Source organism: Myxine glutinosa, chromosome 2 (genome assembly GCF_964187855.1).
Source record: "Myxine glutinosa chromosome 2, kmMyxGlut1.1, whole genome shotgun sequence".
Lineage (NCBI taxonomy): Eukaryota > Metazoa > Chordata > Myxini > Myxiniformes > Myxinidae > Myxine > Myxine glutinosa.
In genome coordinates this window covers 100917986-100934713 of record NC_136262.1, presented here as the reverse complement: position 1 = coordinate 100934713, position 16728 = coordinate 100917986, and the positions used below count along the sequence as shown (strand labels likewise).

The 16728-nt window shown below is 49.7% G+C and overlaps 1 protein-coding gene across 1 annotated transcript in view; it reads left to right on the top strand.

Annotated features, from left to right (window-relative positions):
* The window catches only part of LOC137422330 (insulin receptor-like), a 174535-nt gene that overhangs the window by 63919 nt on the left and 93888 nt on the right, over positions 1–16728 (top strand). The window contains exons 8-9 of the mRNA XM_078771363.1: positions 13140–13384; positions 14165–14332. Of these exons, the coding sequence (XP_078627489.1) occupies positions 13140–13384; positions 14165–14332 (413 nt within the window). The remainder of the gene's footprint in view (positions 1–13139; positions 13385–14164; positions 14333–16728) is intronic.

Below are 16728 nucleotides of genomic sequence, written 5' to 3'. Positions count from 1 at the left end.
ACTCATTCAACCAGATTGAATAGAGAAAAGGAGTCATTCTGATGTTTTGTGTCACTGTGTGTACCACAATAAGCCTGGACAAAAGAAAGAAAACAAGATAATGTCTGAGGAGGTCAGACACAAGATTGTAGCCAAGCATGGACAATTTCAAGACTACACGCCCATCTCCAGAGGCCTTGATGTTCATGTATCCACCGTAAGCAATGTTATCAGGAAGTTTAAGGCCCATGGCACTGTAGCCAACCTCCCTGGACGTGGCCGCAAGAGAAAACTTGTTCGAAGATTGTAGCGAAGGATTGTTTGAATGGTGGAGAAAGCACCTCGATCAACTGCCAAACAGATTCAAGCTGCCCTTCAGACACAAGGTACGACAGTTTCAACTCTTACCATCTGTCGTCAACTCAGTTAAAGGGGGTTCTATGGTAGTAGACCCAGGCTGAGAGAGAGACATAAGAAAGCCCGACTGGAGTTATCCAAAACACACCTGAACAAGCCAAAATCCTTCTGGGAGAATGTCCTGTGGACAGATGAGACCAAATTAGAGCTTTCTGGTAAAGCACATCATCTCTATGTTTGCAGAAAACAAAATGAAGCCTTTAAAGAAAAGAACATCTTCCCTACAGTCAAACATGGAGGAGGTTCAGTGATGTTTTGGGGATGCTGTGCTTCCTCTGGCACCTTGTGCCTTGAATGTGTGCATGGCATTATTAAATCAGGAGATTACCAAGGCATTTTGGAGCGCAATGTGCAACCCAGTGTCAAAGCTGGGTCTCCGTCGAAGGTCATGGGTGTTGCAGGAGGACAATGACCCCAAACACACTTCAAAAAGCACTCAGGAGTGGTTCAAGACAAAATGCTGGAATGTTCTGAAGTGGCCAGCAATGAGTCCAGATCTAAATCCCATTGAACACCTGTGGGGAGATCTGAAAACAGCAGTTGGGAGAAGGCACCCTTAAAATCTGGGAGAACTGGAGCAGTTTGCACAAGAAGAGTGGGCCAAACTGCCAGTGGAGAGGTGTCGGAAGCTCATTCATGGCTATAGGAAGCACTTGACTGAAGTTATTTTGTCCAAAGGCTGTGATACCAAATATTAAGTCGAGGGTGTCAATAATTTTGTAAATGCCATTTATTTTTATTTTCTGATTTAAAAGGACATATTAAGTTCTGAATCAAAAACAAAGGTTCTGTAATATTAAGTGAAATAAAGAATCGTGGAGACCAAATACTTTTGTTATGAATGAATGAATGAATGGTCGTTTTAAGGCCATTTTCCCCGCTAGAGCGGGGGTTAGCCTTGCGGGCCCCATGACAATCATGGTTTAAGCGCCTTTGGGCTACTTGAAAAGCGCTATACAAAATAAATGAATTATTATTATTATTATTATTATGGTTCCCTGTTTGAGGCAATGTTTTTAGTTAATTGTTAATTTCAACTTATTTAACATTGTGAGTTATTTGAAAAAGGTGCAAGGGTGCCAATATATTTGGCCACGACTGTACATGTACTTGTATATAACAGCGAACTCCACCTCAAAAGTGGGAACTGAAGCAATATTAATTTATTAACTGGATAATTAATTTATTAACATTGTTAATATTGAAACAATATTAATTTATTAACATTGGCCTTCCATCAATGCCAAATTCCATTTTACCATTGACTCCAGTCACTCTGACTATTTCATTTTATGCAGAGTTGAGGCTCGTGGATGAGCTAGAGCATGGAACGTATCAGGAGGCAACCAAACAAAACGAACCGGCCAAATGGGTAAAAGGTGAAATTTTAATTTTTCCAAGGTCTGTTATAATGCCATATTTCAGCTATTTGTGCTGAACCACATTTGTTCTTTCTAAATAATTTGGAAAAATAATTTGGTCCCGATACTTCACCGCCTTCCTTTAATCTCTATTTACCAGTGCTATATCAAGTCACCCTCCCTTGCTTTCAATATTCACACTTGATTGACTGGTTGTGTCATTAATTAATGATCATTATTCCTGGGTCATACTGCAAGCACTTTTCAGTGTTTGGAATATTGAACCTTTTGTCGACAGATTACTCTGCAAACGTTTTTTTAACCCTTTGTTTGTATGGTTGTTCTAACATTCGTGGTTTGCTTTTTGAGAAAAGGTGCTTTGCACTTTCTGTTTCAACTTTGCAAAAACTGCACTTGTCCATTTGACGAATGCATTACATGTGAATCTTGAGATTGGATTTAGGACTAGTTCTTTAATAGGTCCATTTGACTCACTCTATGAACTGAAGCTATCACTCTCTGTACTTTAGGTCAGGATCTTTGAACCACAGCTCTCACTCTCGAAAACTCTGCTCTTGCTCTCCGAACCCTAGCTGTCACCCTGCTATCCATAGCTGTCACTTTATGATCCATAGGTCTTGCTCAATGAACTCCACCTCTTACTCTCTAATCCCTAGCTCTTGTGCTACTATCCACAGCTCTCCCACTATGATCGAGTGCTCTTGCTCTGTGAACACTATCTCTCCGTGAACTCTACCTCTCACCCTAACACAAGCTCTTGTTCTCCGAAACCCAATCTCTCACTCTCCGAAATCCATGCTCTCAATCTCTGAACCCAAGCTCTCGTTCTCCGAATGCTTGCTCTCACTTCCCAAACACTGGCTCTTGCTCTCCAAACCATATTTCTCCCTCTCTCAATGGTGGCTCTAACCATTGTAGTTGTAGCACTCACTTCAGGATTTGTAGCACTCACTTCCGGATTTGTAGCACTCCCTCCCGGGGTTGTAGCACTCGATCCTGGAGTTGTAGCACTCGACCCCGGAGTTGTAGCACTCGACCCCGGAGTTGTAGACTCGACCCCGGAGTTGTCGCACTGGACCCCGGAGTTGTAGCACACGACCCCGGAGTTGTAGCACTTGACCCTTGAGTTGTAGTACTCGACCCCAGAGTTGTAGCACTCGACCCTGGAGTTGTAGCACTCGACCCTGGAGTTGTAGCACTCGACCCTGGAGTTGTAGCACTCGACCCTGGAGTTGTAGCACTCGACCCCGGAGTTGTAGCACTCGAACCTGGAGTTGTAGCACTCGACCCTGGAGTTGTAGCACTCGACCCCGGAGTTGTAGAACTCGACCCCAGAGTTTTAGAACTCGACCCCGGAGTTGTGGTACTCGACCTCGGAGTTGTAGCACTCGACTCTGGAGTTGTAGCACTCGACCCTGGAGTCATAGCACTCGACCCCGGAGTCGTAGCACTCGACCCTGGAGTCGTAGCACTCGACCACGGAGTTGTAGCACTCGACCACGGAGTTGTAGCACTCGACCACGGAGTTGTAGCACTCGACCCCGGAGTTGCAGAACTCGACCCCGGAGTTGTAGCACTCGACCCCGTAGTTTTAGCACTCGACCCCGGAGTTTTTGCACTCGACCCCGGAGTTGTAGCACTCGACCCCGGAGTTTTAGCACTCGCCCTCGGAGCTGCATCTCTCACCCCCGGAGTCGCAGCTCTCACACGACCGACCCTAGCTTTCACTCTCTGGACCTGAGCACTCATTTACCATAACCCAGTAGCATTTGCTCTCCACACCATAGTATTCACACGCATAATAAATTAAATTGTAACGACTCTTTTAGTGTTCAGTAATCTATTAATATCATGTTATAATGTTTAATATATTGTAGCACACACAGCAAATGCAGTAGATTAATGTTGTAATATTTACTCAGCCTTTAATACAGAAGATGTGAGCTGCATAATCCACCAGAATAATTTGTTTACCAAACATCATCAAATCTCAAAGTGTAGTTTCACAGGATAGTGCAGAGCTCGCACACCTACATTTGAGCTGTGTCGTTTGTGTTTGATTCTCAGCTTAGCCTTAGGAAGACTCTCAATATGCCCCTGCTTGTTTAACCCTCTGTACTTATATGGTTTCATTTATTTTTATTTTTTTTGTATAAAGGATCGAGGCTCGTGAAGGAGCTAACATTTATCACACAAAAAATCAAACAGACACACAAAACATATTATAAGAGGAGCGGTAGACTAGATGGGGAGAGAAGGGGAAGCACACAAACACAACATTTGAGAGCAGGGACATCGGGATTTTTCAGATGCTCAAAAGATTTTCAAGCTGTCCTTATTTATTAAGCTTAAGCTGTATTTATTTCTGTCCTTCTGCCTTATTCGATATTATTTGTGCTTTTGCCTGTGCTTTTTGCCTGTATTATTGCCTGTATTATTTGTCCTTCTGCCTGTGCTTTTTCTGGTCTTTATCAATGATCTCTCTGACTCTCTGGAAAATCCTCTCTATCTCTTTGCTGATGACTCCACTCTCTGCCGCTCCATTCCTCTTCCCTCAGATCGGCAGTCTGCAGCCTCCTCACTCTCTGAAGACCTGGACAAAATCACAGACTGGTCAAACAAGTGGAACATGTCTTTCAATCCTGCCAAATCTCACTCTCTTACTATGTCTCTCCGAAAAGATCGACTGGACAACCCTCCCATCTACTTTCTCAACAATCCTCTCCAAGAAGTTCTGTCACTCAAGCTTTTGGGTCTCACTATCTGCCATGATCTTTCTTGGGAAAACCACATTTCCAAGCTGGCCTCCAAAGCCAGTCGCCGACTGGGCATCCTCCGTCGTGCGAAGTCCTTCCTCGGCACACCTGAGCTCCTCACCACTTACAAGGCTTTCATCCGCAGCTCAATGGAATACTGTTCTCCCCTATGGGCTGGTGCTCCTGCCTCACACCTGGCTCGGCTTCACGCTGTTGAATCCAAAGCTTTCAAAATCATTGGAATCTCCCGCGATGAAGCTATCTCTGAGGGCCTTTCACTCACTCACCGCAGGCAGGTAGGTGGTCTTTCTGTCTTCTACCGACTCCTCTCCGGCCTTGCTCCCCCAGCTCTCTCTGTGCTCTGTCCCCCAAATATTCCTACAGGTCGCACAAGATTTGCCAGCAACCCTCTGATGGTTAAACTGCCGAAATCTCGGCTCTCTGCTCACCTTCACTCTTTCATTCCTCTTTTCTCCCGCCTGTGGAACAAACTCCCACACTCCCTTCAATCCCTCTCCTCCCTCCAGGTCTTTAAAACAGCTGTTCACCACCATCTCTTATCTTCCCCCATCCATAACCTTGATCTTTTCTACCCCCACTAATTCACCCCAGATCCACCTTGTTTGAAATTCCAACTTATTTCCTGGAAATCCTGGCAGTGTCCATATGTTTATACCTCTCCCACCCCCCCCCCCCCCCTTCACATGCCTCCCCCCCTTCACATGCCTCCCCCCCAAAGCCCTCTCCCTCCCACAGATCTCTCGATGTCTCCATGTCTCTCGGTCCCTGCTCTCAAATGTTGTGTTTGTGTCCTTCCCCCTCTCTCCCCATCTTGTCTACCGCTCCCGATGTTATTTGTTTTATGTGTCTGTTTGTCTTTCTGTGTGATTAATGTTCGCTCTTTCACGAGCCTCGATCTTGTATACAAAAAAAAAAAAAAAAAAAAAAAAAAAAAATTGTTTGTCTTGTTTTGCCTGCTATCACTATGCATTTAGCACATTTGCCAATTTCCAAATGCTGTTTCACTATCACCAAAGTCGTTTTATACCAGTTATAGTTGTGCTAAGTTCACATCATGCGGTGCAAATAGTTTTAGATTAATTATCCACATGTATTAGGTGTGATTTTATCTTTGTACTTTCTCCTGTTTTAAGTTTGATTATATTCATCCATGTCATTGGTCAGATCATTTTCCTAAACCCTAAAAGGAATGGGATTTTTCAGACACTCAAAAGACTGGGTGGGGGGGGGGGGGGGGGGGGGAGGGGTGTGGGTGGCATGATGCCACCCCCTAATATCTCAGCTATAGAATGTTCGATCATTACCAAATTTGGCATGTGCATAGTGCTTGACATAATGTACAAGAAAGTGTTGTTAATTTTGGTAAAATACAAATTTGGTATCAAAAGAAGCGCAAAACTCAAAATAAAAAACTCATGAAATGGCGCGGTGTAATTTCGAGTGGTTGCGAATAAATCATGAAATTAATGGAGGTGGGGGCCATGATGCCCCTCCCTCCCCCAGTCCTTTTCGGGTTAAAGTTCCATAGCTATGCAGAACATGAGGGGAGAGTCTCGTATTGGAAAATACCTCGTTGTATGTTGTGTTCCTCTCTGTGAGAATTTCATTGTTTTCCATGTACCAATTGCTGCATATACATGGATTAAGATGTTTGTCGTACTCTTAACTAAACGATCTTCCTATTGCATTATGGATGTGATCATCATGAGATCTGTCCCCCATAAGAAGCAACAGATTAATCTGCTTTTGTGAAGAAACCATTATTGTCCCCCGTCGCACCCCGGAGCGAAAGGGGGACTATGGTTTTCCCCTCCGTCCGTGTGTGGGTGCGTGCGTCCATGCGAACGTGCATGTGTGCGAACGTGCGTGTGTGTGTGTGCGGGCGTGCGTGAGAACGTGCGTGCGTGCGAACGTGCGTGCGTGTGTCCGTGCGTGCGTGCGGGCGTGCGTGCGAACGTGCATAAGCGAAGGACCGAATTCTAATTTGGTGTGTGGGTGCAACCCACGTCAAAATCCAAGAAGGCCGCCACCATGTATGTCTGACGCCATGTATGTCTGAACCTTGTGAGCGGAATATCTTGAAAAATAAGCGAAGTACCAATGTCTAATCTGGTGTATGGGTGTATCTAGGCATAAGGAAGAACGCTATTGAAAATTGGGTCGCCACGTCAAAATCCAAGACGGCCGCCACCATATATATGTCTGAACCTTGTGAGCAAAATATCTTGAAAAATTAAACGAACTACTAACTTCTAATCTGGTGTGTGGGTGTATCTATGCATAAGGGAGAACGCTATTGAAAATTGGGTCGCCACGTCAAAATCCAAGATGGCCGCCTTGCGTCTTCCACTTTGTCAACTCACATCACTTCACCGACGGGGGACCTAAGCGTAACGCTTGTCTTCCATTCAAACAACCTAATGCACCCATTGCAATCTCAGTAGGTCGGGTGTACCAGGTCAAAATGTTCCACAAGCTACACTTAGTGCAGTAATGTGGGATTATTACTTGCATAATGTTCCTGACGTTACTTTGAGGTGTAGCAATGAGGCATGATGGAGCACATATTTGGAAGAAAATAGAGATAAAGGTCATAGCTTTGTTTTGTGATTTTTAAAAACCTATTTGGCAAAATGGGATAAAATAGAACAATCTTTATGTAATGTGGGGAAGGGTTGGCTGAAAGTTTCTACTTCACAAGAGCCTTGGTTGTACATTTTGTAACATTGTAGTGGTGCTGCCTTCTGTGACTTTGTAGTGGTGTTCCTTCCATTGTAGTAGTGTTCCTTCCATCCTTACCCTGCGCACGCAAAGCGAAAGGTGGGGTTTAGCAGTTGGTTCATGTCTGTCCATCTGATCGGTTTATGATCAAGCAACAGCTTATTTAAATAGAATGTTGTGGCGGACACGAAAGCTCACTGGCGTGAGGGCATCATTCCACGCACCAAGTGGGCGGCGGCCACGCCCGAGGGGTAGGCGTGGCCGCGGGATATACACCGGGCGCGCAGCCCGGAGCGCGCCAGTGCTACAGTGAACTCTTTTAATAAAGACACTTAAACTTACCGCGTTGTCCGCTTCCTTCTTATTGTACAAGTAAGCGCGCGTAGCACCGCGCTTCATTTGGTGACCCTCCGACGTTGGATCAGCCGTCGCTGACCGACCGAATACGCCATCGCAATGGCAAACAACGCGGTTACGATCAAACTCCCCGAGTTCTGGGAGACGCAAGCTGAAGTATGGTTCCTGCAGGCGGAAGCCCAGTTCCGACTTCGAGGCATCACGGTGGATGAGACCAGGTACTGCCACGTGGTCGCCTCCCTCGGGCCCGTCACGGCCGGCCGCGTCGTGTCGGTCCTGAGGAACCCACCAGCCGACGGCAGGTACGAGGCGATCAAGCGTCTCCTCCTCGCCATGTTCGGCCTCACGGTGGACGCTCGGGCCGACCGCCTCCTGGACCTCCCCGAGCTCGGTGACATGTGACCGTCGGTCCGCATGGACCATATGCTGTCGTTGTTGGGCGACGAAACCCCGGATGCTCTATTCCGGGCGTTGTTTCGACGCCAGCTGCCGGCACGAGTCCGCCTCGCGTTGGCCGGTTCTGCGACGACGGAACCCCGGGCTCTCGCTGCCGAGGCCGACAGGTTTTCGCGGCTTTGGACACCCAGGCGAGTTTTGGCACGGCTATCGGGGCTGATGCTGATGCTGACCCTGATGCTGATTCACCACACCTCGTGGATCTCGAGGCTGATGCGCATTTCGTGTCCGCCGCCACGCCCCGCCCACCGCCGCGGAGAAAACCGCGGCCTCCGCCACCTTCGCCGCAAACCTGGTGTTTTTTCCACACCAAGTTCGGCCACGGGGCTCGGCAATGTCGCCGGCCGTGCTCATTCGGCAGGTCGGGAAACGCCCGGGCCGGCCCTCGGTAGTGGCACTGAGCGCCGGCCGTGCAAACAGCCTACTGTTCATCACGGACACCTTATCCGGGCGCCGTTACCTGTGCGACACGGGAGCGCAGGTGAATGTCGTTCCCGCTGGTACGTCCGACAAGCAGTCTGCGGGCCGGGGCCCCGCGCTGCTTGTCGCCAACGGTACGTCCATTCGCACGTACGGAAAACACTGCCTTTCTCTGCGGTTCGGAGGGCAGGTTTTCCGGTGGTCGTTCGTCACTGCCGACGTGCCTATGGCACTGCTCGGCGCGGACTTCCTCTGTGCCAATGGTCTGTTGGTCGACGTAAAGCACAGAAGGCTTGTCCAGGCTGAGACGTTCAGCTCACTCGCGTGCGCGCTGCCCGCCTCGTTGAGCAGCTCCCGGGGCAGCTCATCGAGCGGCTCGCCGAGCGACTTGCTGAGCGGTTCGGTTCTGGCCAGGTTCATCTGTACGCTTCCGGCAGCGAATGAATTCACCCGCCTCCTCGCGGGTTTCCCGGCCCTCACGCGGCCCACCTTCTCGGCGGGGGCCGTCGAGCACGGGGTGGAACACCACATCCCCACCGCCGGGCCACCGGTCTACGCCCGGGCACGCCACCTCGAGCCGACGAAGCTCGCCGTAGCTAAAGCGGAGTTCGCTACGCTGGAGCGGCCCGGCATCGTGCGGTGCTCCGAGAGTGCTTGGGCGTCGCCGCTTCACATCGTGCCAAAGCCCGGCAAGGGATGGCGACCGTGCGGGGACTACCGGCGCCTCAACGACGCCACCACCCCTGACCGCTACCCCGTCCCCCACATCCAGGACTTCTCCTCCCGGTTGGCGGGCATGTCCTTCTTTTCGAAGGTGGGCCTCATACGCGGCTACCATCAGGTCCCCGTCAGGCCGGAGGACATCCCGAAGACGGCGGTCATCACGCCGTTCGGGCTTTTCGAATTTCTTCGGATGCCCTTCGGTTTGAAGAATGCGGCTCAGGCGTTCCAGCGACTAATGGACAGCGTCTTGCGCGACTTGGATTTCGTCTACGTCTACCTGGACGACATCCTCGTCGCCAGCGCTTCCCGCGAAGAGCACCTTCACCATCTCCGCACGCTCCTCGAACGTCTGGGCCAGCATGGCCTCATCGTGAACCCCGCCAAGTGCCGGTTCGGCGTCGCCGACATCGACTTTTTGGGGCACCGCGTCACCAGGCACGGGGCCATCCCCCTACCGCCCAAGGTGGAGGCGGTGAAGGGGTTTCCGCACCCCCGCACGATCAAGGGGCTCCAGGAGTTCCTGGGCATGGTGAACTTTTACCATCGGTTCCTGCCCCGCATCGCCCAGCTCCTGCGCCCCTTGCACGAGGCCCTCCGAGGGAAGCCGGGCAAAGGTGACGTTACCTGGACCGAGCAGATGGATGCGGCGTTCGTCGGCGCGAAGCTCACCTTGGCCAACGCCACCATGCTCGCGCACCCGGCGCCCGATGCACCGATCGCCCTCACCACCGTCGCCTCGGACTACGCGGTGGGCGCGGTGCACGAGCAATGGGTGCGTGGTGCTTGGCAACCGCTGGCGTTCTTCAGCCGGCAGCTTCGCCCGCCCGAACGCCGCTATAGTACCTTTGACCGCGAGTTGCTCAGGCTTCACCTGGCGGTCAGGCACTTCTGCCATCTGCTCGAGGGCCGTGCGTTCACGGCCTTCGTCGACCACAAGCCACTGGTCTTCGCGATGGGCAAGAGCGCCGAGCCGTGGTCGGCCCGGCAGCAGCGTCACCTCTCGGCCGTCTCCGAATATACAACGGACATCCGGCACGTCGCAGGGAAGGACAACCCGGTGGCGGATTGCCTTTCCCGGTCCGTCGCCCACGCAGTCCACCTTGGCATCGACTATGCCCGGATGGCGGCGGACCAGGCCGCCGACCCCGGCGTCCAGGCCTTGCGGACCGCCATCACGGGCCTCCGCATCACCGAGGTGCCGTTCGAAATGCGGCCCTCTTGTGCGACGTCTCCCTCGGGCGGCCTCGCCCCATCGTGCCCGCGGGCTGGCAGCGCCAGGTTTTTGACGCCATCCACGGCCTGTCCCACGCGGGCAAGAAGGCCTTCCAGAGGTTGGTTGCCCACAAGTTTGTCTGACATGGCCTCCGGAAGGCCGTCCGCGGCTGGACCAGGATGTGCCTCGCGTGCCAGCGCGCGAAGGTGCACCGGCACACCCAGGCCCCATTGGCCCCGTTCACGGTGCCGGAACGAAGGTTCGACCACGTACACGTGGACCTGGTGGGACCTCTGCCCCCCTCGCGGGGTTTCACCCATGTCCTGACCATGATGGACCGCACCACCCGGTGGCCGGAGGCCGTGCCTTTGGCGGCGACGACGGCGGCGGACGTCGCACAGGCGTTCATCGCCACCTGGGTCGCCCGGTTCGGCGCCCCCTCGGACATCTCGTCCGACCGAGGCCCCCAGTTCACCTCGGAGCTCTGTGGGGCGGTCGCGCGGGGCTCGGGGTGCAGCTGCACCGAACCACGGCCTACCACCCCCAGGCCAATGGCCTGTGCGAGCGGTTACACCGCTCGTTGAAGGCCGTGCTCCGGGCCACCCTCCGCGACGGCGTCTGGGTCGACAGGCTCCCCTGGGTCCTGCTGGGCCTCTGGACGGCGCCTAAGGACGACCTGCGCGCATCCGCGGTGGAGTTGGTCTTCGGACAACCACTGCGGGTGCCGGGCGAGTTCCTCCCCGACCCCACGGCGCCATGGTCCGCGGCACAGGAGCACTCCGTGCTGCAGGAGACAGCCCGGAGGTTCGCCCCGGTGCCAACGGCGCACCACGGGCACCCGCCTACGCACGTCGCCCCAGAGCTTCGCACCACGGAGTACGTCTTCGTCCGGCATGACGCCCACCGGACACCACTGCGGCCCCCGTACGACGGGCCTTTCCGCGTGCTGGAGACCGGGGCGAAGCACTTCACCTTGGACATTGGCGGTACTCCCGACCGCATCTCGGTGGATCGCCTCAAGCCGGCCCACCTCGACGTGGACCACCCATCGCCGGTGGCTCGGCCCCCGCGTTGGGCCGCCCCCCTGCGGGCGGACCCCCGGCACCGCCCAGTACCGCCGGCACGCCGCCCCCCGGTCCTGCACCCATCCCGGGTGCAGCCGGAGGCATCCCAGCTGGCATCCCTGCACCCCGGGCGCCGCCGGTCGCCGGAGGCCGCTTCGGCCGGGTCATCCGTTTGCCCCGCAAACTGGCCCTCCAGGTGCACGGGAATTCTGGGGGGGCACGTGTGGCGGACACGAAAGCTCACTGGCGTGAGGGCATCATTCCACGCACCAAGTGGGCGGCGGCCATGCCCAAGGGGTAGGCGTGGCCGCGGGATATACACCGGGCGCGCAGCCCGGAGCGCGCCAGTGCTACAGTGAACTCTTTTAATAAAGACACTTAAACTTACCGCGTTGTCCACTTCCTTCATATTGTACAAGTAAGCGTGCGTATCACAGCGCTTCAATGTTATATTGGTTCACGAGTTATCAGAGTGACCACTATAATCGTCATGGGTGTGTGTCTGTCTGTCCGCAGCATAACTACCCGATGATATCATCCGATCTTGATGAAACTTGGGTGGGAGGTTGATATCATGATCTAGTTGTGTCCTGCCTAGAGTGGGCGTATTGTGCCCATTGTGGGCGGAGCGACGCCCGAAAAAGATGTCTTTTTAGGGGGGTAATCGAGTTCAAGCTACAACTTCTCCGAGGAGTTTGGTGGAATCTGACAGGGGTTTCGATATTTGGTTTGGCCAATGTCATGTGTCTAGCCCCACGGAGCTCGATTTTTCATTTTTCATTATTTTTTTCCTTTTTTTTTCCTTTTTTTTTTTCATTTCATTTTTCACCGAATTTTCGGTATTGTGTAGCTAACTAACCTCATAACTGATTATACATCATTTTCTATCTCATTTCAAGGTCAGTAACCTTCGTTTTGACATTTCCGGGCCTGGCCTGTCCGGGCCTGTTTCGGTTATAGTCCGTCCTTTGTCATTGAATACCGCTCGCTCGTGAACCATCGTCGTCTCCTGACTTGTTTTGAACATGAATCAGAACATGAATAGGAAGACAATTTCTCGTTGTACTGAGCTTTGGCTCTGCATTCTCCCCGATGGAGCATACACAGAGAGGAATGAGATAATACTTTTACTCTGTCTGCCTGCCTAGCAGTCAAACAAAGTTGAAAAACGTTCCAAACAGGAAATGTAATGTTTTAAGGATGTATGCATGGGGTATCATGTTCTATGAACTCTCTAGTTAACCATGGTTTACGACATAGTACCAGGGAGAGACGTTTGGGACGGGATGCAAGAGGGTGAAGTTTAGGATGGGATGTGACAGGGTGAGGTATGGGATGGGATGCAAGATGGTGAGGTTTGGGATGGGATGTGACAGGGTGAGGTTTAGGATGGGATGTTTAGAACCCTACCAGGGAGACGGAGAGGGACGATAACAATTGATAGTTTTTGTCAGTCCAAATGACAGCCATCCTCTGCCTATTTCTATTGTATAGGGGTTACAGTAGTTTAAAAATTGCCAATATTTGGTGATGATGAGTAAGGGTCAAAGTTCAAAAAGAAACGAAGAGATCATAAGTGTTGAGAGATGCCTAAGTACTAACAAGTCTTTGCACTCACCGTGTCCTGCAGACCGCACAAGAATGTGACAGAGCTTGATGGGCAAGATGTCTGTGGGTTTAACAGCTGGACCGTGATAGACATTGAAACTCACAAGTCCTACAAAGCAAGAGCTTCTGGTGCGCTGCCAAGTGCCATGCTCCGTGGCCTCAAGCCATGGACACAGTACGCAGTGTTTGTCCGGGCGTATATGCTGAACGAACACCTTGGACATGGAGCAAAGAGCAACGTTCTCTTCATTCGCACTAATGCCAGTGGTAATTCTAGCCATTTGCAGAACACCAGTGATTAAACATAAGCTGCTTCGATACATGTTTAATTACTCAATAACAAGTATGAAACCAAATTTGACACCATTGTTGTGATGCTATAGGGTATCTCAGTTCTGTAGTGGTGTACTCCTGGGTTTTTATCTATGGCAGAGTCAAATCCAAATAAAACAGCCGTTTGAAAATTCGAGGGGACAAATGCACACCAGGTAATTCCGAAAGCAGGCAAGTCCCAAAACCAGGTAAACATATCTACCGTTATTCCCAAACCAGGTCCATTTGTGTCCTCAGACTTGTAAAGCCTGCCACCTATCTTTCATTCAATTCAAACTCTTGGTGTTTCTCCATTTTGCAAGGTCCGATGTTAGCAATCACATTTTCCTTGTCGAGTATTATCTAATTAATCTGCCATGTGAGATGATGTAAGGTTGATGATCGTGACATTATGAAGTGTTTTATTTATTTTCACTATTGCCAATAAAGTTGTTCAAATGCCTGACTAACACTACTCTGAAGTGGACTTCATTGGGCCTTTGTAAAATGAGCCTCGAGTCACCAATTTTGGCACTGAAGAACAACACTTGTGGGACTTGTCTTGCTTGCCTGACTTTACCCGAGTAATATAATGAGGTGTGCTATCATGATGTGATAAAAATTATTGTGCTGAAGCAGACTCAAAATTGGAAATAATTAAATGTTCATGAATATAGAAGTTCTTGTGCATTCCTTATTGGCCTGTATTTTACTGTGCATTTCACACTCCCACAGCCCCCACGATACCTAGAGATGTGGTGTTGACTTCCCAATTTTCCTCAAACCTCACGGTGAAGTGGAAGGCTCCTCTGAACTCAAATGGTAATGTCACACACTACCACATCCGCTGGCATCGCCAAGCTGAGGACGCAGAGCTGTACACACTCGACTACTGTCTGCGTGGTGAGCACTACGTTACTCTTCATGTTTGGAAGACAAAGACAAAGTATGTCTGCTAGATCATGGTCGAATGCCTTCGGGCTTAAAAGATGACAATTAATTTTCACAACCAAATATTGAGTAAGGTATGCTGACTGCTGTGGGAATGAATGTGACGAAGCAATGTTTCCTTCTTGAGAGAGACAGACAGACAGAGACAGACAGACAGACATACATACAGACACAGACAGACAGAGACAGACAGACAGAGACAGATAGACAGAGACGGAGATGGAACGAGAGGCAGAGAGAGAGAACGAGAGGCAGAGAGAGAGAGAGAAGAGAGAGAGAGAGAGAGAGAGAGAGAGAGAGAGAGAGAGAGAGAGAGAGAGAGAGAGAGAGAACGAGAGAGAACGATATGTATACAGTCACGTGAAAAAGTAAGTACACCCCATGTAAAGTTTTGACATTTTCAACATATTTCAAAATACAGCTATTTGATCTTCATTTCAACAATATTGATAGATAAAGGTGATATAATATAACAAATATCATGAAACATTTACATTTTGTAGTCCATTGTATAATTTAAATAAACATAAATGCAAATTTCGCATGTGGAAAAAGTAAGTACACCCCGACATTTATCACTACTTCAAATACCTAAAATTAGAATCAGGTGCACCAGCTCAGGTGCAAATGATTAGAACATCGTAAGAGAGGATCTTGGAGGAACCTGTCTTATTTAAACCTCAGACATTTAGTTTGGTTTGCTCTTTGTTGTTGAAGTGTGCGGCATGTGCTCTTTATCGTGAGGCAGTTTCAGGAGAAGTGCATGGAGAAGAGGAAGAAGTTGTTTCTTGGGTTTGTTTATCTGGAGAAAGCATTCGATAGGGTTCCACACAAAGTATTGACATGGGCATTGAGAAAGTTAGGAGTGGAGGAATGGTTGATCAGAGTAGTGATGGCAATGTACAAAAGAGCGCGCACAGCTGTAAGGACGAAGGACGGGAACAGTGGTGAGTTTGAGGTGAAGGTGGGAGTGCATCAGGGGTCGGTACTAAGTCCACTACTATTTGAAGCTGTGATGGAGGTGCTGGCTCAGAACGTAAAGGAGGGTTTACCGTGGGAGTTGTTGTATGCAGATGATCTGGTGTAGATTGCGGAAAGTATGGATGGACTGAAGGAAAAGATGAACAAGTGGAAGGAATGTATGGAGACAAAAGGTCTGAAGGTGAATATCGGAAAGACGAAGGTGATGGCAAGTGGTAAAGCATGTGGTGAGGTGGAAAGAACTGGGTGGCCGTGTGCTGTGTGCAGGAAGGGTGTCGGAGTGAACTCCATTCAATGTACAATGTGCGCTGAGTGGGTTCATCAAAAATGTAGTGGTCTGAGAGGGTCATTAACCAGTGTGGCAGCTACATTCAAATGTGAGGTGTGCACAGAGGGAGCTGCAGGTGGAGGAAAGGTTGAGTTGGATCTTGGAGATGGCGTGAAGCTGGAAGGTGTGAAAACATTCTGTTACCTCGGAGACATGCTGAATGGAGAAGGTGGATCAGACTCGGCAACGGTTGCTGGAGTGAGATGTGCCAAGATGTTTCGGGAACTGAGTGGCATGCTGATGAGGAGGGGAGTGTCGTTGAAACTGAAGGGAAAGGTGTATGCTGCATGTGTGAGAAGTGTTATGATTTATGGGAGCGAGACATGGGTAATGAACGTGGAGCAGCAACGAAGGCTGGAAAGGGTGTAAATGCGAATGGTTCGGTGGATGTGCGCAGTATCGTTGAGGGAGAGGAAGACAAATGATGAATTGCGAAAGATGATGAGAATAGAGCCTGTGATGGATGCTGTGAAGAGAAACAGGTTGAGATGGTTTGGTCATGTGTTGAGGAAGGATGAAAGTGACTGGTTGAGAAGAGTGATGGAAATGAATGTAGAAGGAAGTAGAGGACGGGGAAGACCGAGAAAGACTTGGCTAAAGATGGTGGAAGAAGAAATGTGGGCAAGGGGGTTAACAAGGAGAGATGCAGAAAATAGGGCAAAATGGAGAAGATTGTCATGGGGACCGCAATGCTAACCCCCGCTCTTGCAGGGAAAATGGCCTTTAAAATGCCTGTTATTGTTGTTTTGTTGTATATACTATTACAGATATATATACATAAATATATTAATTATTATATTATAATTATTATATTATGATATAATAATAAATATATTATATTAAAATTATAATATATATATATGTATATTGTTTATATTAAAATATGATATTACAATAATATATATATACATATATTATATATATAATAATATTATAAAATACACATACCATTAATAAATACCAACTAAAGCAGCAACAACTCGAGTTGATAGAACACGATATCCCATACAGTGTTCAAGTATATACAGGAGGGCCTTGC